Raw genomic sequence first — 24844 nt, 5'->3', positions numbered from 1 at the left:
TCTTTCTTTCTTTCTTTCTTTCTTTCTTTCTTTCTTTCTTTCTTTCTTTCTTTTCTGAATAGTCAATATACCAATGCCAAGCCACTGGGGACACAGAGAGAGAAAACCAATTCTCTGTACTCAAAGCACTGAACATTCTAGTTAAGGGTAAAGAAAAATGAAGATACTGACTGGATGCCATCTGTAATACAAAAATCTTCTTGTTGGTAGCAAGAAGTTACCAAAGGCCAAAAGTAAGAGAACGTGAGTAAGAGAGTCTTGATGGACAGGAAGGGAGGGTAGGCCAGCAATGGTAGGTTGCTATTGACAGAGTCCTTTTCTGACTCTATAGTCAGATTCTCCTGAACCCTCTTTTCTATTAGGCCTTGACCTTGGCCCCCATCCTGTCTTTGGCTTGCCCAGCCCAGTCTTAAAGAATCCTCCTAAGTCAGTCTGGTGAGAACCACCCCCTCCCACCCTCGATATTCAATCACTCTTGATATTTGACCAAATTTCTCCTCTTCCATCTTTGCTTGCAAGTCCTTGGCCTACCTTCTTTAAGAATTCTCTTAAACTGGTTTAGCAAGAATCCCCTTAGGGGCGCCTGCCTGGGTGGCTCAATCGATTAAGCGTCTGACTCCTGATTTCAGCTCAGGTCATCATCTCACTGTTAGGAGATCAAGCCCCGTGTCAGGCTCCGCACTGGGCATGGAGCATGCTTAAGGTTCTCTCTCCTCCTCTGCCTCTCCCCATCTCTTTCTCTCTCTCTCTCAAAAGAAAAGAAAAGAAATGAAAAGAGAAAAAAGAAAAGAATCCCTCTACGCTTGATGTCTCCTATTAATAAATTTCCATCTCCTGACCCCTTTGTTCTGTCCTCACAGTATTCAGAGTTTGGCCCCATCTCCCTTCACCACTGCAATACTCCTATTGCAGTAGTCTTGGGGCAAGTCCTCCTTAGTGTTCTAACTGTCAGAATACTTTTCTTTTCCGAAGTATCACTCAGTCTTGGGCCAGTTGCAATCTTGCCTTCAGCCTCAGTCATCAGGGCCATTTTTCTTCCCTTCCTCCCATCCTTCTCTCTCTCTCTCTCTCTCTCTTTCATCCTTTCTTTAGGCAGGCTATTCCAGGCTCAGGCTGAACTCTTGTCAGTGATCGTAATTACTGGTAAGATGGGGCTAATTCCTGTCTGGCTCTGGCATCTAGCTTCCTGGGTGGCAGGTTCCAAGCTCTCTCTCCATGGCTGTCAGACCGAACGTCTCAGCTACTGTCTTCCGCTGCAGAATGGGATAATCACAACTACCCCCGAGCAGCTGGGAGGATTAAAAGGCTAATATACATAAAACCACTTTGGGAATTGCAAAATGTTATATAAATATATTCTTAAAACAAAAGAAAAAGAAAGAGGGCTTGATGAAGTGTTGAAATTGTTGAAGAGCTCTGACTAAATCTTTAAAAGAGGAAATTATACGCCTGGACAGAACAGCAGTAGCCTGATTATCCAGGGTCAACGGCTGCAGCTGTGAACAATTTACCCGTGTGATTATCTGCTTTCTATCCCCCTCCATGTAAGGAAAAGAGAGCTGGAAAGCAGCTAAGGCAGTTGAGGGAGATACTTTATGCGAGTAGAGAAACGCGTTCGCGGCATTTTGCGAAGGTTATACAAACATCTCCAGGCACCTGGTCATTGTTTGGGGCACGGGAATCGTGTATTTTATGAACCAGCAATTTTTATGGTTACGACATGTGCCAGGCCGTGTGAGCTGACGCAATACAAGTTGAGGAATTTTCTCCCTCACCTAGTGGAGCTTACAACCGGTGTTCAGTCGTCGTTGCTGATGAAGAGCCAGATTGCCTGGATTTGAATGCTGAGTCTACCATTTACTAGCTCTTGTCTTCAGCAAGTTTCTTAACTTATCTTTAAAAGGAGAATGATTATGATACCTAACTCGAGAGGAGTAAGTGAGTAAATGAGTAGAGTGGTTACAACAGTGGCTAGCACGTGGTAGGGGCTCTATAAATGCTAACTGTTATTTACAATGGACCAGATCGCCTACCATAGCAGGCATTTGGGGGCCATAAGACGTAGACGCCCTGTGGAAAGCTTTGGCCAACTGCTATTATGTAACCTCCACGGCAGCTCTGTGCGGGGAGGAGGGTTACCATAGCAGCCCTGATACAGAAGGGCTCGCCTGGGGACCTGGCCTGTTACTAGCATCTGGGAACTTGCCTTTTGGAAGGTTCCCTAGGTAACTTTACGATAAGGCAACTTCACCCACCTGGGGACCTGAATTCTGCTCTGCCAGCCTGCCTACATTGTTTGTACAAACACTATGATTTATGGAGAATACGTGTTTTCCTACTGGGAGTCTGCAATGCTGAGAGTTGTGGCTGGCCAAGCAGGCAGAGTGTACCTCCGTGAGCAACCCCCAACAAAAACCTCGTACTCTGTGTCTCAAATGGGCTCCCCTGGGCAGAGACACTGCACATGTGTTAGTATATGTCCCTGCTGGAGGAAGGAGCCAGGTCTGTGTGGCCCTGGGAGGGAGGATAGGAAAGCTGTGTCTGGATTTCTCCCGATAACATCTGAGGTGTCTTTTTCCCTGGATGATCCTTCTCTGTGTCCTTTCATTCTGATAAGTTGTAGCCATGAATCCAACTATATGTTGAGTCCTTTTGGAACATGTGGGTGGTCATATGATCTCCCCCCCACCCAAAATGAAAACATAGCTTTCAATGGTATAGAATTCTAATTTCAGAAATCTAAAAACCTAAAGAATGGAAGAATTGAGATGTCAACATGGCTACTCAGTAGATGGAGGAACTGGGATCTAATTCTTGTCTGTCTCCCTCCCAAGACAGTGTTCATCCCACTGTAGGTGGCCACACCCAGTTACTACCTCCTGGGCCAAGGAAAACATCTGAATAAGGCACAACACCTAGTAGCTACTCGTTAGCTATGCAGCCTTGGGAAAATATCTTAAAGGCTTTGAACTTATGCTTTTTTTTCCCTGGAAAACTATAATATTAATAACAACAATGTCACAGAATTGCTGCTAGATTTTAATAAGATTATATATATATATGTGTCATATGTGTGAAACACATACATATTAAGTATACAACATATTAAAATCTATAAATTATTTAGCTCAGTGCCTGATATACGGTAAACCTTAATAAATGGAAAAGCTGGATAAATATGTAGCTATGTGGTCAACTTACATACATTTGTATAAATATGGAAATATATGCCTGCATGTGTGTATATATACACAGACACATATATACACATACATATGCTTGTAAGCTAATGACGCATCTAACAAGTTCCTTCTGGATTACACAGCATCATTCACCCTTCATAAATGGTTAGAATTTCGTAAGTGGGCCTGATTTTTATGCCTACTGGTTTCAGTCTAGGGAACCACCTTTACCTAGAAACCTTCTGCTCAAAGCCTAACGTCTGACCTTCTTTAATGTTTAACCTGTGAAGTTAATTATTAGCTAGAGAATTCAGAGCTTTGCTTAAGACACCAACTGGCATTTGTCATTAGCTCTAACATACACATACGTGGTAGCCATATTTTCATAACTCGAAGTTAGAACCTGTAATCTAGCAATGAATTGCTGTATTAGGAAAACTAGAACTTCCTTGGAAACTCTGATGTCTACAGACAGAGAATATGCAATCCTCCTGAAATCACGGAAAGCAAACTTTGGGGGTTAAGATTTGCCAACAGTGATGCCTTATTTTATCCTTCACATTGCAACGTCAGGGTGTTTGTGTTTATAGCATCACAAAATTACACCGTAGTTGAAGTGTAATGCTCACTCTTTGGAATCATTTGGAAACAATGTGTGGCATCCTCTGTCCTCTCTCTGAAGATGTTATAGTATCAGCCAGTGAACTGTAGTGTAAGAGGCTATTTGTGTATGGAACTTGGTATCACCAAGTTTTCTGTCTGTAGCAAAGACGACAGAACTAACTCTAACCCAAATGCACTGTTTTTCACTGTGGAAAGCCCCACACTCCAACTAAAACTCTGAGTTCACACTTATTGGCAAATACCCAATAAGTCTGAGTGGCCTCAGACAAACTATTTAATCTATTGGTGGTTTGGTTTCCTTTCCTGTAAAATGGAGAAAATAAGAACACCTGCCATATGGTCAACAATATTACATTGTGCACTTAGAAGTTTGTTAAGAAGATTGATTTCATGTTAGGTGTTCTTTCTACAATAAAATACACTTAGCAACAATAACAAAAAGAATATCTGGGGCACCTGGGTGGCTCAGTCGGTTAGGCGTCCGACTTCAGCTCAAGTCATGATCTCACAGTTGGTGGGTTCCAGCCCCACGTGGGACTCTGTGCCAACAGCTCAGAGCCTGGAGCCTGGTTCGGATTCTGTGTCTCCCGCTCTCTCTGTCCCTCCCCAGCTCACGCTCTGTCTCTCTGTCTCTCAAAAATAAATTAAAATGGGGCGCCTGGGTGGCTCAGTCGGTTAAGCGTCCGACTTCAGCTCAGGTCACGATCTCACGGTCCGTGAGTTCGAGCCCACGTCGGGCTCTGGGCTGACAGCTCAGAGCCTGGAGCCTGCTTCCGATTCTGTGTGTCCCTCTCTCTCTGCCCCCCCCCCACCCCGTTCATGCTCTGTCTCTGTCTCAAAAATAAAATAAATGTTAAAAAAAATTTTTTTTAAATAAAAAATAAATTAAAATGTTAAAAAAGATTTTTTTAAATAACAAAAAGAATATCTGCCTGTTTAAATAAGTTAATATTTGTGACATCATTAGAATAGTGCCCAGCACAGAGTATAAAATAGACAAATAAAAAGCACACCTTCTATTGTTTGCTAATTGCTTTTAGATCCATCTTTTAGTTCAAACAAGACTATGCTGTCTAAAGCCAGAGGCCACACTGGCACTCTTCCCTCTATTCAGCTTCTTACTGTCAGTGAGCTTAGCACATCAGCAGACATATGAGGCCATCAACAAACAGCTATGAGTTCAATCGTGGCAGCATTGCAAGGAGAAACCATCCTGGAAAACAGTGGCTTGAGGGCCTCTCTAAGGAATGCCTCTAGGTCAGTGGCTTTCAAAATACTTGACGCCAGTGCGCAGTGACAATTTTTATGTAGCAAATCAATACACACATGAATATGTCCATATGTTTATACAACTATCTAGCTGAAATCAAAGTTTTACAAAGCAATGCATAACCTCACTAGATAAAACACGCTCTGATATTTTCTGTTCTAGTTAAATCCAGTCCACTGCATCTCAAACATTAATGTGCATTCAAACCACTTGGGGATCATGTGAAAATGTAGACTAGATTCAGCAGCACTTGGTAGAATCAGAGATTCCGTGTTTCTACCACACTCCCGGGTAACACTGTGGGTCCCCAGACCATACTTTAAGTAGAAGTAATGCTGGCAATGGCTAAGTTTATCTCACATCCCACTAAAGGGTTGCAATCTGCAGGTGTAAAACCCTGTTCCAATTAAGTTTGAAAGTGCCTTTCATCTCTATAATTCCATTATTATATTCCTAACCTTGGGATAGAAGTCCTAGGCCTGTGCAGAAGCAGGGCTAGGGGAGTTCACAGCAGGAATAACTCAAGTATTGCCTTTCATAGCGAGTTGGAGGCTGATGTGCCTGTCTGGTTCCTAGCCCTGTCCTCACTGTTTAAAGCTTATACTTTATGCTAATACATTAAATGAGTGCTTATTAAGAACAGGACACTGAACTGAGTGCTTTACATCTACCCCATTTACTCCTACAATCGCCTGTGTAGATATCCCCATCTTACAGATGAGAGAAGGCAAGTAGCTGTAACTAGTGCAGCTGGGATTCCAGAGCCTATGTTTTTGTGAGAGACAGCCTCCAGGATGGCTCTAGTGATCCTGGCCTCCTGAGATTCACACCCTTAGACAGTCTTCTCTCACACCAAATAGGGCTAACCTGGTAACCAGCAGAGCACTGAAGAAATGACAGTGTGTGACTTCCAAGGCTCACTTGGAAGGCACTGTGGTTTCTGTCTTGCACTCTCTTAGATCACTCCTGCAAGAAGCCGGGCTGCCATGTCATGAGAATTTTCAAGCAGCCTCATGAAGAAGTCCATACACATTGGACTGGAACTTTCTGCCAACTTCCCGCACCAACTTGTTAGGCACACATGTGAGCCACCGTGGAAGCCAACCTGTAGCCTGTCAAACCTTCAGACGACCGTAACCCTTGACCAACATCTTGACCACAACCTCACAAGAGACTCCCAACCCAGAACCACCAAGCTAAGCCTCTCCCGACTTCCTGACCCAAAGGAACTCTACAAGGGAACAAACACTTATTATTGTTTTATACCTTTAATTTCTGGAGTAATTTCTTATGCAGCAATAGATAACTAATATAGTTCTTAACCAACAGGTTATATGGCATCATTATGATTCAGCCCTAAACAGAAAGTGAAACTTTTACGAGGCCTTTTGGATCACCTCTTCATTGTCACAGCTTGTACTGTGGTTCAGCAAATATTCATTCTCCCTTCGCAACCAACTTTGTGAGAAGCATCAACTTCCCATCTGGACTGGACCAGATGGCTTGCTGTAGCCGACTGGATGTGGGAGTTGGGGATGTCAAATCACATCCGAACAGAAGTTTTTGGAGACACTGTAAGAATCTGCCTCCTCTCTTTAGCTTCTGCCCTCCTCTATGTAAACAATATATCCCAAAGAGTAGATGTTCCTTCAGCCGGGGTCCCAGAATGAGAACGCAGGGCCAGCCCAGCTGAACTTGAGCCCAGTTTGGAGACAAGCCGAGCCGACCCCAACCCCGTGCAGAGGCACAGCTGACTTACAGACCCACGAGTGAGAAATAAATGCTTGTTGTTGTAAAAGTCGCAAGGTCTCCGGGTTGTCTGTTACCTTGGCAAGAGCTGACCCATGTGCTCACCATGCTGTATGATGCCGTGCTCCATGAGCCGGTGACACAGCTGCTCGGCCTCCTTCCTTGTGGTGGCCTCGCCTTCCTGCACCAGCCAGTCCAGGAATTCAGACGCCATGAAGGTGCGCTCATACTTGACCCCTTCCTCTTCCCTGGGTTGCAGGAGTGTGTTTTCAGGGCTCATCAGCCTGGGAGGAAGGAAGGGAAGAAAAATAAACCTACACGGAAGGAAAGTAGTTCATTTGAAATCCTGTATCACAGGCTTCTGTGACGTATCACAGCAAAGTTATTAGACAGACAGATGTAGCTGTCGTGTGCTGTTACAGATGTAACTTCTAAGAGAAGGTTCTGCTTCAGGACTGAATAAGGTGCATTGTCTCTTGGTAATTAAGAAAAAAAAAGGTGGGGGGGATGCTGAGTGTCTCAGTTGGTTGAGCCTCTGACTTTTGATTTTAGCTTAGGTCATGATCCCAGGGTGGTGGGATCGGGCCCCGCGTTGGGCTCCTTGCTGGGTATGGGGCCTGTTTGGGATGCTCCCCCTCTCTCTCTCTCTCTCTCTCTGCCCCTCCCTTACTCATGCACATACTCTCTTTCTCTCTTAAAAAAAAATAGACTGGTGGTGTGCCTGGCTGGCTGCAATAGTAGAGCATGTTGACTCTTGACCTCAGGCTTATAAGTTCAAGCCCACGTTGGGTGTAGAGATTACTTTAAAAATATATTAAAAAAAAAAAAAGAAAAATGGGAAAAAACTGGATATGTAATCTAAAGCCCACATTAGCACATGGCATGCAGTTTAGCCACCTTGAAAAGGAGTTATAATTTACTGACCAAGCCCCATCCCACCTTTCTAAAAAGGCTAGTATTTCTTTCCTAAAGCAAGTATTCGGTTTCCCAAATCATTGAGCCAATAAGATGACCGCTGGAGACCGAACATTTGTGTTCCCTCAAAATTCACATATTGGTACGATAATGCCCAGTGTGATGGCACTGGGAGCTGGAACCTTTGGGAAGTCATTATTTCATGAGGGTGGAGCCCCCATGATGGGATTACTGCCCTTGCAAGAAGAGACAGAGTCTGCTTCCTCCTTCTTTCTTGGTGAGGCAACAGGAGACCGTCTGCACACCAAGGAGCGGACTCTCACCAGACAGCAGAACTGCTGGTGCCTTGGTCTTGACTTCCCTGCCTCCCAGCTGTGAGACATGAGAGTCTATTAAGTCACCCAGTCTACGGTTTTTGTTACAGTAGACCGAACTGACGTCAGCCGTTCCTTCACAACATCCCCTCCCCACAGAAACTGTTTCTCACACCTCCTTCTCCAGCATCCTCCAACTCCCCTCACTTCTGTCCTCACTACACTCCGAAATAGCTCCCACGGGGCCACAGCATTCTCCCTTGCATCCACACATGATGGGCACCTTGTAGGTCCCCATTTTGGTTGATGTTAATAGCATGGCATTAGATGCTACTGACCATTTCCCTCGTCCTGAAGGACATCATGCTCTCCTGCTTTCCCTCCTGTCCCGTCCCTCTGTTCTCAGCTCTTTCTCAGCTCTTTCCCTCTTTCTCAGCTCTTACCTCTTTCTCAGCTACCTTTGCGTTGGCTCCTCATCTCCCTGGACTTTGAAGGCTGGAATATCTTGAGATTCAGTTCCTCCAAATACCTCTTTTCTCATTCCATAGTCACTCAGGGAAAGGCTTTAACTGCCATCCACGCCCCCCAGGATTCCCAAATTTATGTCTCTAGATCAGGCCGACATTCCCAACTCCAGACCTTTGTATCCACACAGACCTTTCAAAGATACCTCAAAACCAACAAGCCCAGAACTGAACTCCTGTTCTTCTCCCAAACCTGGTCCTGTGCCAGTGGTGTTTCCGTCATCCCACCAGGAAAAAAGGTGGCATCCACCCACCCAGTCAGTATAAATTGTGAATTTTATGTCCCAAATCATGCTCGTGTATGTCTAGCTCTTCCCTTCTCTGACGCTGCCATTTCCTTAGCCCAAACACCAACACCTTTAACCTAATTAAGTCATTTTTTTTTAATTTTTTTCAACGTTTTATTTATTTTTGGGACAGTGAGAGACAGAGCATGAACGGGGGAGGGGCAGAGAGAGAGGGAGACACAGAATCGGAAACAGGCTCCAGGCTCTGAGCCATCAGCCCAGAGCCCGACGCGGGGCTCGAACTCACGGACCGCGAGATCGTGACCTGGCTGAAGTCGGACGCTTAACCAACTGCGCCACCCAGGCGCCCCCCAATTAAGTCGTTTTTTAATTAGACTCTACTATGTACTCACTCTTGTTCTCAACCCAGCCTCAAGCATCTAAGTCCAAACACAGCAATTAAAATTATCTTTTTAAAACTCAAACCTGATAATGTCCTACTGCTGTTGAAGACACACTTCAAAGGTTTCTCGTTGCTTTTATTTATTTATTTATTTTTTTTTTCAACATTTATTTATTTTTGGGACAGAGAGAGACAGAGCATGAACAGGGGAGGGGCAGAGAGAGAGGGAGACACAGAACTGGAAACAGGCTCCAGGCTCTGAGCCATCAGCCCAGAGCCCGACGCGGGGCTCGAACTCCCGGACCGCGAGATCGTGACCTGGCTGAAGTCGGACGCTTAACCGACTGCGCCACCCAGGCGCCCCTCTCGTTGCTTATAAATTAAAGATTGAAACCGTTTATATGGTCTCTAATGCATGCCCGATCCTTCCCGTGTACGCCCTTCAGACCATTTTCACCTCTGACCTCTGTCTGCTTCAGAGAGAGTCTTATTATAGCTCCTCAAACATATCATACTCCATCTACCACAGGACCTTTGAATATGTTATTCTTGCAGTTGGAATGCTCTCTGCTACTTTTCCGTGTCACTCTTCTACTCCTTAAGCTTGTTTGACTCCTTATCCTTTGTATCTCGGCTATTCTCAAGTCTCCGTTAGGTCATCTCATCGTTCCCTGTAAAGTCTATGTGATTACCAGATTCAAGACTACCTCCCCTATTCAACTATAAGGTCCAATAGGGTAGGGTCCAATAGTGCCCATAACACTTTGTTCAATGAAAAATGGAACTCCATAAAATGCCAAAATCATTGTGTCATTTTCCTCTTTAAAACTATTTCTGATAAATTTCCTGTCTTCTACATCTTTCTTTCAAAAATCCTCATTTCTTTTCAAACTAACAATAATATGCAACACAAATTGTACCATTTCATTCTAGAGCAGGAAGAAACCTTAGAGACCACTGTAATCCAACCCCTTCTTCATCCACTCGAGAAAAATGTATTTCTCTAATACAATATTATGTGTCAATTATATCTGAATTTACAAAACATAATTTGCATCCAAATGAGAAAAAATTGTATGGCAGCATTCAGTGCTGTGGGTAGGAAATTTGATTAAGGTCATGCAAAGAAGCACATGATACATGTTTATAAATCATTTCCTTTGGGGGTAACTGAACCTCCATACCTGAATGTCCATTCATAGGATGTGCATTTTCCATGCTTTTCAGACTTGGAGCCCCAATCTGCTGTGGAAAGGACACCAGGCAAGCAATTTGAACACTTCCGTTTATTCAGAATCACTTAGCTATAAGATGTAAAACAAGCCACTTTGCTTGGTTCAGCATCCTTTTCCTTGAGAGTATAATGCTATCTTCACCCATGATTGTGAGAATCATATATGAGTGTGAATAAAACAGTTTTATAGTACAAAAAGGCAAGGTATATCCCAAGGGTTACACTACTTAACCAATCATTGTGCCTACATGCCTACCCCACGCAGGATGAACTTGTGCCCCACAGCTATGAAATGACAAGGGAAACTCCTTGGTGCCCCCTCCAGTCTTTGCAGCAGATTCTTCAGAGTCCTATCATATGAAAGCCATGGCAGGGCACAGGATTGGGGGGCCCCGCACAGCTCTGCCACAAACTAATGACGTAGTTCCTCACTGCTTCTGTGCCCCCATATTAAATAAGGAAGATAATGCCTATTCTACATCCTTCCTTGAATTGCTATCATCATCAAAAATCTTTGGAAAGAGAAGTTCCACGTATATAAGTGTATGCTTTTATATTAAGAGTATTTATAAAAGCTATTAGCATCTAACAGAACTCATAAAAAAAAAAAACCTTCTTGCTCAGCATGTAACAAAATCTTGAAAAAAATCTTTTTATTTAGACCTTTTCCCAAGTCAATCCTCTTCTGTGTTTCAATCCATCCTTAGAAAAAGCTCCTGGGCTGCCTTCCCAGGGTTAGTAACAGCTGAGTTGGGATGAGCAATAAGAATTATGTCTAATATTTTAATGACCAAGCCCTTCGAAGAAGATGAAAAGGACAGATGAGAATCTAGAAAAGATCCCTGAAGGGCTCACGTGCATGTCCAAATTAGGAATGCCACCATTTCTTCATTTATTTTGGCTCTCAAGTAAGATATTGTGGCATGAAAAGAGAGGAAAGCTAGTCTCCTCAGTTTTCCAGTTTTAGACATCATTTCCTCTAAGAAGTCTTCTCTGATCCCACAGATCTGGACCATGTGCCACTGTGAAAGACTCCCATAATTCCCTGCAAGGCCTTTGGAGTCCTAGGGTAATCATCCACTCACCTAAGTTTTTTGAGATGAGTGTCCTTGTCTATGTGGTTCATGGTTGTTTCCTAATATAAAAGATCCTCAAAAAGTGTACGCTGAGTGAATAAATAAAACTCATTTCTATGCATTCCCTTACTGTACATCTTTACCCTAGAGTATTAAAAATGACCCCTTTAGCTATCGCCAAAGAGACAGGAGACAACAGGTGGTAGTGAGGATGTGATGAAAAGGGAACCCTTTTATATTGTTGGTGGGAATGTAAATGGGTCCAACTGGTATGGAAAACAATATGGAGGTTCCTCAAAAATTTAAAAATAGATCAACGTTATAATTCATCAATTCCACTTCTGGGTATATATTCAAAGGAAATGAAAACAGGATTTTGAACAAATATCTTCCCTCTCATGTTTACCACAGCATTATTTACAATAGCTAAGTTATGAAAACAACCCAAATGACCAACAAGACATGAACAGATAAAAAAGATGGGGTACATATATACAATGGAATAGTATTTAGCTATGAGAAAGGTAGATATCCTCCCATTTGCAACAACAATGTACTCAAGGATGGACCTTTAGTACATTATGCTAAGTGAGGTAAGTCAGATAGAGGAAGACAAGTATTGAGTAATATAACTTGTATGTGGAATCTAAAAAGTGAAATCTATAAAAAAGAGAGCATAAAAGGGTGGTTCACCAGGGGATTGGGTGGGGGGAGATGGATAAGACTGATGCTATTTAAGGGTACAAACTTGTAACAAGTAGTAAATAAGTCATAGAGAGCTAATGCACTGTATAATGAATATAGACAATAATATTATACTAGAATTATGTAGTATGACAAATATCACTATGTCTGTAATCATATTATGATATATAAATGTACTAAAGTAACACACTACACACTTTAAATTAGCACAATATTACCTGTCATATTTATTTTTTTTAAAAAGACCTAATCTAGGGGCACCTGGGTGGCTCAGTCAGGTTAAGCGTCAGACTTCAGCTCAGGTCATGATCTCAGTTCATGGGTTCAAGCCCCATGTCAAATTCTCTGCTGTCAGTGCAGAGCCTGCTTCCAATCCTCTGTCTCCCTATCTCTCTGCCCCTCCCCTGCTCTCTCTCTCTCAAAAATAAATAAATAAACAAAAAAAAGACATAATCTAGATTAAATATAATTCTTGCCAAGTCATTATCTGATACAGAAGGTTTGATTTAACATGGATTCCTAAATTCTGTGGAATATGACCATATAGACCCTGACTCTAGTCAAACTATGAAAAGAAATACAGACCACCACCACCAACAACAACAACAAAAACTAACCTATAAAACCTGTGTGGAGATGAGGTGAATCTAGAGTTCCTGCCCTACCAATACTCTCCATTTATGACACATCTGCAGATGCCTGGCTTTTCTCTCTCTTTATACCACTCTGTCCCCTTTTAGCTCCACAATTTTCCTTTCAGGGTGTGGAGAGGACAAGTGGATAGGGTTTACTTGTATCACTTCTTGTAACCAGAAACATGACCTGCCAGGCCTCTAGAGCTCCTGCTAAGTAGCCAGTGGCCTCTGGACAAGTGACTGGTGAGCCGCTGTCGCCAATATGAGCTTTAGAAAAGAGACTGTTGGCTGGTCTGCCCGCACTGGTTCAGCTTGCCATTTAAAACATACCCCACCAGCCTTAGTTCTTCCTCATTTCTCTTTAAAATCAACTAATGTCCCTATACAGGTTCCTCTCTTTAAGATAAAGCCTTTCATGGGATTTTTTTTTTTTTTTACTGTTTATTTTGAGAGAGAGAGAGAGAGAGAGACAGAGAGAGAGAATGAGCAGGGGAAGGGCAGAGCTAGAGGACGAGAGAATCCCAAGCAGGTTCCACACTGTCAGCACAGAGCCCAATGCAGGGCTGGAACTCATGAACTGTGAGATCATGACCTGAGCTGAAATCAAGAGTCAGCGGCTTAACTGGATGAGCCAGCCAAGCGCCCTGATTTTACTACTAATACGTTGTCCTAGTATTAAGGCAAGAGTTTGGCTTACCACTTATTCCAATGATGTTTTGCTAGATAGCAAGCTATCCCCCAATTGTATTTCATTTAATATGTTTTCAAGATTCATGCATGCTGTAGCATGTATTAGTATTTCCATCCCTTCCACAATTACTATTGCCAAATAATATTCCATTGTATGGATAGACTATATTCTTCTTCTTCTTTTTTTTTTTTTTGGATAGACTATATTCTGTTTATCCATTCATCAGTTGATGGAATCTGGATTGTTTCCATTTTGGGTTCTTATGAATAATGCTGTTGTGAACATCCACACACAAGTTTTTGTGCAGAGACATGTTTTCATTTCTCTTGGATACACATCTAGCAGTGGAGTCGCTGAGTCAGGTGGTAGCTACGTTTCACTTTCTGGAAAACTGCCCGACTGTTGTCCTAGTGGCTGCACCGCTTTCATTCCCACCAGTAACGTGCGAGGGGTCCAATTTCTCTACCTCCTGGCTGACATTTGTTATCATCCATTCTTTTTCATTAGGACCATCCTAGTGGGTGTTGTGTCTCGCTGTGGTTTTGATTTGCATTTTCCTGATGATTAATGGTATTAAGCACGTTTGCATGTGCTTATTGTCCATTTGTATATATTCTCAGGGAAAATGTCTATTCAAACCCTTTGTTCATTTTGAAAATTAGCTTGTCTTTTTATTATTGAATGTTAAGTGTCTTTTTTATATTCTGGATGCAAGTCCATTATCAGACAGGTGATTCGCAAATGTTTTCTCCCATTCTGTGGGTTGTCTTTGCATTTTCTCGATGGTATTGTTTGTAACCAAAAGCTTTTAATTTTGAAGGAGTCCAAATTATCCCTTTTTCTCTTTTTGTCACTTGTGTGTTGGGTGTCATGACTAAGAAACCACTGCCCAGCCCAAGCCCATGAATATTTATCTGTTTCTATGTCTTCTAAGAGTTTTACAGTGTGAGTCCTTACATCTAGTTCCATAATCCATTCTGAGTTCATTCTTCTATAAGGCATGGGGCTGGGGTCCAACTTCATTCTTTTGCATGTGGCTCTCCAGTCATTCCAACACTATTTGTTGAAAGATCATTTGTTCCCTGTTGAATTACATTGGCACTCATCAAAAATCAATCAACCATGCCGGGCCTTCTTCATGCCTAGGTTCTGAAGTCACAGAATGTCAACTGCCCTGAATTATATTTATAAAGTCATCAGATTCAGGCCAGACTCAAGGGGAGGGGATACATGCAGCACCTCTTCATGGGAAGAGCAACATGCATGTATATTTGGAACCATCTTGGAGAGTAGGTACCACACTGGTTTATTTTTATTTACTAGCTGAAAGGCAATTTCAATATTTGTAGCTCATTCACAGTTTTGTCTTATCTCTTCCTCGTTTATTTATTAGTTTTTACTTTACTTAAAGTGTAGGGTAGTTTTGGAAGCATGAGATTAAAGGCAAATCCAGCCTTAAATCCTAACTCTGCATACGTGTTAGCCACATGACCCTGCTTCCCCATGTGTATACTGGGGGTAATAACAGTGACAACTTGGGGAGTTGTGCAATATGAGTGTGATAATGCATAAATACTTCAGTCATTGTGTCAGCTGCCCCCTAAACACTGAATACATTTTAGCTATGATGATGATGATGATGGTGGTGATGGTGATGATGATAAAAGTTTTCTAGATGAAGCCACTATCTGATATAATCAAACCCCTTTGTGACAAAATGAATTAAGATTCTGTGTGCATTTCTCTAGACAAGAATAACAATTCTATTTTAATAAGTAATCAGGAGTGTATACGATGCTCAGAAACTTACATTTTATAGAACATATTCATTTTTTAGTCAAAATTGTCCCGTTATGGCCTGTAATCATGACATAAAGCCATATACCAAATATGGTGCTAGGCACCAACAATACTTGCCTCCCGTAAGCATGCACTCAACAGATTTTGATCATGCATGTGAGTTTGATTTCCACCTTTCCTGGATATATATCTGAGTCAGATTTCCCAGACTGACTTTAAGCCAGGGGGAAGGCAGCATTACAATGGAAGGAACTGCTACATTTAGGGGCCAGTACAGAAATAGAAATAAGCTGATAACGATCCCCTTGTGCACGGAAAAAAAAAAATCAAAATAGTTGAGAAGGCCCTCTATAACATGAGAACACACGTAAATGGTACTCAAGGGGACAAGCTAGGGAGATTCACAACGACCCATATGCATTATGTGGCCAAAAAGGTGCTTTAGGATTTAGAGAGATAGAGAGATAGCTTTTTAAAAAGGCGTGTGTTAATATAATGATAAATTACTTTGAAAGGCAAAATATGTAACTCTATACACATGATAACCATTAAAAATTAAAAATTAACTCACCCAAATATTAAGACTCCTGGGGGTAGTTTGTGAATGATTTTCCTTTTCTTAATGGAATTCTCTATTACTCAAATTATTCCCCAAAGAGTATACACTATTTTTGTAACTGGGGAAAAATGTTATCAATAAAGAAATTATATTGAGGTTAAGTCTTGTTTAACCAGATGGCTTGTTTCTGACAAAATGCTTATATTAATATCTAATATAATAAAGTAGTTCCCAAATATTAATAATATACTTAGATGTATTCTCCCAACATTTAGTTTGAATGTATAACATTGACTTCTGTGATTAGCAAGAACGTATTAATAAGGAAGAAATGCTTCCATGAGCATTGGTATTCTTATGTGCTATGCTATTATCTATAGAACAGATGTCATACAGACAAATTGACATCGTTTTCAGAATAATTAGGTTTGGAACGAGTAAACAGAAAGCTGTTCAGTTAATATTTTTGAGTGAAAACATTACCTATTAGAAAGGGTGAGGGAAAGAAAGGAAAAGCAGCATTTCCCATTCTTTGCCAACACATTACCTTTTACCATCCTTAACTTGTCTCCATATTACACACTGAATTAAACATATTAATTTTCATCTTTTTTCTTACTCATGCTATTCCCTGACATCTCCCCTGCTCTCTTTCTCTGGAGAAATCTATTTCTCCATTCTCTACTCTGCAAAAGGAGGCAGGGGAGGTGTTCATTGCACAGTGATACAGTGAACGGGTCATTCACTTGCATCACTTGTACTTTGTTCAGGTACAAGGAAGCCTGGCTTCAGGTAAAAAGGAGGGTTAAAGTGCAGCCCCGATTCCTCAGGAGCAGTCCTGTGCACAGATGAGGGACTACACCAACCTGAAGGAAAGGACAAAAAGGTCACTGGTTGTCATTTGCACTAGGGGCTAAATGACACAGTGGGGCTCTTTTAAAGGGCTGGATTAAATACTAACCCTTCTTTGAAAGTATCCCAACTAAAGCACAATCCAGGCAGATCTCTCTCTGATTTGAACTTAAAGTCAATACCATGGTTTATATATCCATTGGATTTTTAATGCACTCAAGCTAAGCTAGAAGCTTTTGAAAGATAAGACACCATGTCTTAAATGCTTTTATTTCTTTTTTTTCTTTTTTTTTCTTTTTTTTTTTAAACGTTTATTTATTTTTGGGACAGAGAGAGACAGAGCATGAACGGGGGAGGGGCAGAGAGAGAGAGGGAGACACAGAATCGGAAACAGGCTCCAGGCTCTGAGCCATCAGCCCAGAGCCCGACGCGGGGCTCGAACTCCCGGACCGCGAGATCGTGACCTGGCTGAAGTCGGACGCTTAACCGACTGCGCCACCCAGGCGCCCCTTATTTCTTAAAAAAGAAAACAAACAAACAAACAAAAACCAAACTGAGCCTAGGGAAGGCATATACATTAAGCGCTCAACAAATATTTGTTATTCAACCGACTAAAAACTAAAAATATCACAAGCGACAGAAATAAAGTTATTTGCCTTTGAAAGGTGAAATCCCTTCGTCTTTGCTTGCTATCCTAAAATCTGATGGAAGAAAAACTAGAACTTTTTAGTGATGATTTTATGCTCTGAAGAGACTGATATTCTGGAACCTGAGTTGTAATTTTCACATTGCCCATGGTTTTTAGTGTTACTGCAGTAAACATTTTCAGAACTTAAGTCAGCTTTAGACAGAATACGAATGCAACTGCAAGACCACAATCCTAAATGGCCACATTCAGCCATGGTTTCATAACTGCAAAATTACACAAGAAGGAGAGAAACTGAGCACTTTTACAATGGATTCAAAACAATCCCAACTTCTGTGAGCCTTTTGAAACAACTGTCAGGGGAAGCTTAGTTCTAAAACATACCATAAAGGCTCCTTTTAAGGGAATGGTTATTATTTAGTTTGGATGCTTCCATAATTATTGGAAAATAGAAGCATTTGAGGCCAAAGACAAAGAAAGAAAAGGGGTAAAGAAAGAAGTTTAGGGGAAGCAGATGAAGTAGTGGAGAAAAATTGAGGACAATACCAACTAGGGAAAATAAATATACTGTACAAAAGTAAGAAAGTGATAAAAAAAAAAAACTGAACACAATGAGAAGTGGATACTACTTTTGTGCAGGTTACTGAGCCAGGTGACAGTAGGACAACATTGTCCTGTACATTTGTGGAAGTGGTGTGAAAGAGGAGGAAAAACAGTCTCTGCTCTCTTTTTTCAAGCAAGATCTTACATTGGACAATCATAAGACGCCACTCTTGAAACAAATTAAAAAATCACTGCTTTAATACACCTGTGGTCAACTGATTTTGTTGTTGTTGTTTCAAGTTTTTATGTAAATTGCAGTTAACATATAGTGTAATATCAGTTTCAGGAGTAGAATATAGTGATTCATCACCTACATACAACACCCAGTGCTCATCACAAGTGCCCTCCTTGATGCCCATCACCTGTCTAGCCCATGCCCCCCATCCACCTCCCTCCATCAACCCTGTTTGTTCTCTACAGTTAAGAGTCTCTTACATTTTGCCTCTTTCTCTTTTTTTTCCCTCCCTTTTCCCTATGTTCATCTGTTTTTCTCCTTAAATTGGTGGTCAACTGATTTTTAACAAGGGTTCCAAGGCCACCCAATCAGAAAGGATCATTTTTCCAACAAATTATGCTGAGATGATTAGACAGCCACGTGCAAAAAAAGAAAAAAAAAAAAAGAGGCTGGACCCTTACCCCATACTCTGTAGAAAGATACAACTCAAAATATATTAAAGACCTAAGTAGAAGAGTTAAAACCATAAAATTTTTATAAGAAAACATAAGGGTAAATCTTCGTGACTTGGGATTGGACAAAGGATTCTTAGGATACCAAAAGCACCAGTGACAAAAGAAAAAATAGACGAACTGGACATTAACATTTACAACTCTTGTGCTTCAAAGACACCAGCCAGCATGTGAAAAGATAACTCACAGAATGGGAGAAAATATTTGCAAAGCATATGACTGACAATGCATTTGCATCCAGAATACATAAAGAACACTTAGGGGAGGTGGGGAGGGGTGGGCTAAATGAGTAATGGGCATTAAGGAGGGCCCTTGTTGGGATGAGCATTGGGTATTGTAAGTAAGTGATGAATCACTAAATTCAACTCCTGAAATCAATACTACACTATATGTTAGCTAACTTGAATCCAAATAAAAACTTGACTTAAAGCTCAATAATAAAAAGACAAATAACCCAATTTCAAAGTGGACTAATGATCTTCATAGACAAAAAAAGATATACAAATGGTCAATAAGCATATAGAAAGATGCTAGGCATCATTGGTCATCAGGAACTGCAAACAAAACCACAATGAGCTATCACTTCACACCCTCTAGTTGGCAAGAATCAAAAAGTCAGATAATGATAAGTTGTTTGCAAGGATGTGGGGAAACTGGAGGCCTCATAAGCTGTTGGTGGGAATGGAAGATGGTACGGCCACTTCAGAAAACATCTCAGTTCCTCAAACCACTAGACACAAAGCTACTACGCGATCCAGCCATTCTACTTCTCTCTCTATGTCCGGGAGAAATGAAAACATATGTCCACAGAAAAACTTGGTACACAAATGTTCACAGCAGCATTATTCATTACTGTCAAAAAGCAGAAACAAACCAAATATCTGTCAACTGATAAAACTGAAAATGTCATACATACGTGGACACAATGGAATACTATTTGGCTACAGAAAGGAAGGACATATTGATACATGCTACCATAGGGATGAACCTTGAAAACATGACAAATGAAAGAGGCCAGTCACAGAAGACCACGTACTGTATCATTCCACTCACATGAGATGTTCAGAACAGAAAAGGCTACAGGGACAGAAAGTAAACCAGTGGTTGCATAGGGATAGATGAAAGGCCAGGGAAATGACAGCTAAGAGTTAATGAAGTGATGAAAACGTTCTAAAATTGTGGTTACGGTTGCACATATCTGTGAATATACTAAAAGCTATTAATTTGTATACTTTAAATGGGTCATTTGTATAGTAGGTGAGTTACATCTCAATAGAGCTGTTAAAAAATCACTACTTTGGTCATTTCACTTATTCATTCATCAGTTCGATAAATATTTATTGAGCATCTTCTATGTCCCAGGAGATGCAGAAATGAAAAGACACAGCCCTTGACCTTCAATTGCTTGTCAGTGGGAAGCTTATTAAAATTAAATTAAAACCTATATGCAAGGTAGATAAATACCATAAAAGAGTTAGTAGAAGTATATAGATACTGAAAGGGAAGAAAGGCATCTAGGAGTGATCCGGTTGATTACCTCCTCCTCTGTTCCTGCCTATGAACACAAATGGTTCCAGAGACAGTGGCAATGAGAAGCAACCCTGAGTTTGAATCTCTGAACTGTGATTTCCAAGCTGTGGTTGGGCTCTACGATCCTAAATTTCCTCTTGCAGGTCATAAAGATAATAATGCTTACGTCAATGGGGTTATAAAAATTAGAGCTAATCTATAAAAGCATCTAGCAAATAGCCTGGCACCAAGTAGCAGTGAACAAGCAATACACATAGGTACATACACACACCATGAGAGTAGACCCTTGTTGACTCTTGTCAATCCTCATCAGGTTGGGCAACAGTTCAAACTAACCAGAAGAACCAATTCCGAGTATCTGGGGACAGGAGGTGGCATTCAGGTGACAGGTGAAACACATAAAAGCCAAAGAAGTTTAATTTCTTCAAAAGAAATGTTATATTCTAATGAATGCTAACACTGATAAAAATCAATTTTGTTTAGGATGTTAAATTATAGTAGGCTACAGAGGACAATCTTTGAAAAGTACTATTTGGGTGGTGGTGGTTTCCCTAAGTGTGTGAAGCTTGTGAAAATTTATTGAGCTGCACACTCAGGATATGTGTATTTTATGTGTATTAAACTTCAAAAGTTTAACTACAAATTGAACTTTAATACAGTTAAAAATATCTGGATTTTCTTTCTTTCTGGTCTGAAAGACTCTTTTGTCAGGGGCTCTGAAATTAATAAATGCTTTCTGTCAATTCAGTGCTGTTTTCATTTGGCGGAACAATGCCTTTGCTTACACTCCTCAGCTCTGTGTGAAGAGACCATAATTAAGTAGGGATGTTTCCATTTAGTAAATAAGCAAAAAAAACAGCATAGCAACTACACCTCTTGGACTCGTCTCTACATTTCAAGACAAAGCCACCTACAGTGGGGAGGGAGTTCCACACAAAGCCTCTAATGATGGAAGAACACCCTCCTTCCCGAAAAAGTCCCAGCCATGCCTTCCCCTGGTATCACTCTTAAAAAAATCCACTTTTGGGGCGCCTGGGTGGCTCAGTCGGTTAAGCGGCCGACTTCAGCTCAGGTCACGATCTCACACTCCGTGAGTTCGAGCCCCGCGTCGGGCTCTGTGCTGACTGCTCAGAGCCTGGAGCCTGTTTCCAATTCTGTGTCTCCCTCTCTCTCTGACCCTCCCCCGTTCATGCTCTGTCTCTCTCTGTCTCAAAAAATAAATAAACGTAAAAAAAAAAATTAAAAAAAAAATCCACTTTTACTTTGCTCCAATATGTGCCTCTTCTCTCAGAAGGTCCTGCCCCCTCTTCTACTCTGTGTGTGTTCTTTTTCCTCTTTGCTGCAGAATGTCTGGCACAGCCTCATCATGCCCTATCCCTCTTGATCCATTCACTCTAGAATCTCTGCACTTAAAAACAAACAAGCTATTTCCTCTAGAAAAGCCTCTGAGTTCTTAATCTCTTCCAGATGGAATAAACTTGACAGTTGATGTAAGTGAGAGTCATTGGATTCAAAGCATATTGGAGATGGTATTCAATCTCTACAGGTTCATTCAGGGAATTAAAATTTTTAACTGTTAATGCTTATTGTGGGAAAGTGAAGAGTATACACTGTGAGAAACTTCTGTGGGAGCACTCTTCTCGAACTGGAGGTTTAATGCTTATTACTTAGCCCATCGCAAATTCACTTGCCTTACCTGTAAAATAATGGTGAAAATCTCTCCCTCTTAGGGTATAGGAAGAATTATATGAAATAATGTGTGAAAAATACTTATGATGTTGCCTAGAGCAATGAGTGCTCAGTAAATGATGGCTGATTAGTATTCTTATTCTTTGAATGTTTATGATAAGAACCTACAATGAGAAAATACAAATAGAGTGATCTAAGATTATCAAATATCTATTACCGGTTTTACTCAAATTTGAACACTCCACAGGTTAGGAAAAAGGGAAAGGGGCTAACCATTGACTTCTTTCCTAAATAAGAATGACCAAGGTCCATGACCTCAAAGAGCTTCTGGCCAAGTTGGAGAAATGGAACACAATCACCTTGGAGAGGTGGCTGCTGTAGTTACTGGGCTAGAACCCAGGATGCAACAGGTGCAGAAAGGGAGACAGAATAACCCATTACGATTCAACCACACTCCGTACTTGCACAACAGTGGGGACTGAAAGAACCCTGTGCCAATTCTGACCATCACATCATACATGGTACACTCTCAGAGACAACAGAAAGAGCAAGTCAATTTTCCACTGACCGAGTGTGGGCAATTCTGCCTGCCTGTCCACTCAAGGAGACACAAGATCACTCATTTCAGTTCCCAGGTGGGTCTCCAGGGCTTATCAATCCAGGTCCCAGCAGGAAACTACAAGAATGTGTACATGGGTAGTGAAAGGTAGTTTATAATAAAAGAACTACTGCTCTACGGGCAGGGTTAAAGGAAATGACAATGTAAAGCTCCCAGACTGGCAACAGCAGTGATCATTAACAACTCTCGGTCTGAGGATTCTAGAGGGAGGGAAGTTTCCAAAGCCTAAAAGAGATGTGGGAAAGGACAGGGCTGCCTGACATCAGCTGGAGCCTCCAATGGTGGGGAGGGAACAGAGAAATAAAATCCTGACCTCACGCTCCTCCCTCCCACTTACTTCCTGCTCATGCCTCCCACTGACTGAGGCAATGGCAATGCAGCCTAGTAATGCAGTCAGTCCCTGTAGGTCAGTCTCTGGGGAACACGGAGGGCTGGGAATGGGGAGAGAATGGATCTGGAGGACGAACAGAAATGTCTCACGTACAAGGTGGACATCTCAGCATGCTGGATGCAATTCTAGTGTAGAGAGGTAATCCGGGGTAACACAAGGATACTTTGGACTATATGCATTTTGACACCCTGCATTAGACGAGGCTCTGCTGGGCTTTACCTCAGTCTGCACAACAAATCCGTGAATTATGCATTTTCCTGCAATTTTAGAGATGAAAAACAGGCTCAGAAAGGTTGCATGTTTTGATGAGAGACAGGAGAAGAGCTCTGGCACATGCTTCCCCAACTCTAGAAATCTCAAATGGCTCTTTCATTTTACCAGTTGAAAAGTAACAACAGAGACGGATTGGCAAAGTGAATGTTACAACGACAAGGTTCGCCACCCAGCAGTTCCGCGGGATCAGGAAAACATGGCAGAAATAACCAGCACAGTCAACCTCCACCATCAGGGAACCCAGTCTGCCGTTGAAGCAGCAATGTGTTTACCTTTAAATCAGCTCTAAATGACACCTAGAGCTAGAAATCTGTAGATGACAAGCTAGGGCTGATGGCTTCTGACAGGCACAGCTGGCTTGCTGCCTGTTCCGCATGTTAACAAAGCTTGAATATTACTGCCATACGTTATATGGGGATAGCGTTGCCAAGAAACAGTAAGGGGAATGTGATTTCCAAGACCAGACCCAGAGATGTTTCTCAGCCCCATTTAAAAATCTGTTCAGCTGCATACTGTTTACTATCATCTAGTGGCGTTCATTATCGCTACCGCCCTGGCTTGAAGTTACAGAAATTTTGCAAAGTGGAAACTGCAGACGGAAAAGCAGTTACGATCACGGGCTCTGGAGCTGGAAACCCAGGTTGGGATGGTCCCCATGCTTTCTGGTAGTTCACCTTGGTGAACTTGGTGAAGTGCTTGGTATCCAGTTCATCGTTATCGTCCGCACCTCCAGGGCATACACCACTGTCTCTCCAATTCCTCTGGTCAACATCTGGCCCTCACAGCATGGATGTCACCTTGCTCTGTCATTCTCGTGCTTGCTGGTACTCTACGTTAAGCCTGATGCTTCCTGCCCACCTCCCACCCGCTTTTTTAGTGATTTACAATATTGTAACTTATCTACTTTATAATTGTGGTCAATAAAGATAATATTTTACCATTTTAGCCATTTTTAGGATATAGCTTAGTAGCATTAAGTACATTCACCTGACTATGCAATCATCATCACCATCCATCTTGAGAACGTTTTCATCTTCCCAAAGCAAAACTCTATAGCCACTAAATAATAACTCCCTGTTCCTTCTTCCCCCCGGTCCTCGGCAACCTACTTTTTGTCTTTATGAATTTGCCTACTCTAGGGACCTCACATAAGTTGGATAATACAACATTTGCCCATTTATGACTGGCTTACTAGCATGATGCTGTCATCCACGTTGTGGTACGTGTCAGAATATCTTCCCTTTTTAAAGTTTACTTATTTTATTTATTTATCTCTACACCCAACATGGGCTCGAACTCACGACCCTGAGATCAAGAACCAGTGTTCTTCCGACTGAGCCAGCCAGGTGCCTCAGAATCTCCTTCCTTTTTAAAGCTAAATAATATTCCATTGTACATATGTACCACATTTTGTTTATCTATTCATCCATCAATGGACATTGGTTACATTGACCTTTTGGTTAATGTAAATAATGTTGCTGATTTCAATTACTTTGGGTACATATGCAAAAGTGGAATTGCTGGATCATATGGTAATATTACGTCTAATTTTTGAGGACCCCCCCCATACCATTTTTCATAGTGGCTACACCACTCCCACCAGCAATGCACAAGGGTTCATCTCCCCCACATCCTCACCAACACTG

The 24844-nt window shown here is 41.6% G+C and overlaps 1 protein-coding gene across 1 annotated transcript in view; it reads right to left on the bottom strand.

The window, feature by feature from the left end:
- Window positions 1–24844, bottom strand: part of DEPTOR (DEP domain containing MTOR interacting protein) — a 139135-nt gene that overhangs the window by 60973 nt on the left and 53318 nt on the right. The window contains exon 4 of the mRNA XM_040494318.1: window positions 6931–7109. Coding sequence (XP_040350252.1) covers window positions 6931–7109 — 179 coding nt within the window. The remainder of the gene's footprint in view (window positions 1–6930; window positions 7110–24844) is intronic.

This window comes from Herpailurus yagouaroundi, unplaced genomic scaffold, assembly GCF_014898765.1.
Source record: "Herpailurus yagouaroundi ecotype Mexico unplaced genomic scaffold, PumYag 186, whole genome shotgun sequence".
Lineage (NCBI taxonomy): Eukaryota > Metazoa > Chordata > Mammalia > Carnivora > Felidae > Herpailurus > Herpailurus yagouaroundi.
The sequence above is the reverse complement of the archived record's forward strand: the minus strand, read 5'-3'. Positions and strand labels throughout refer to the sequence as shown.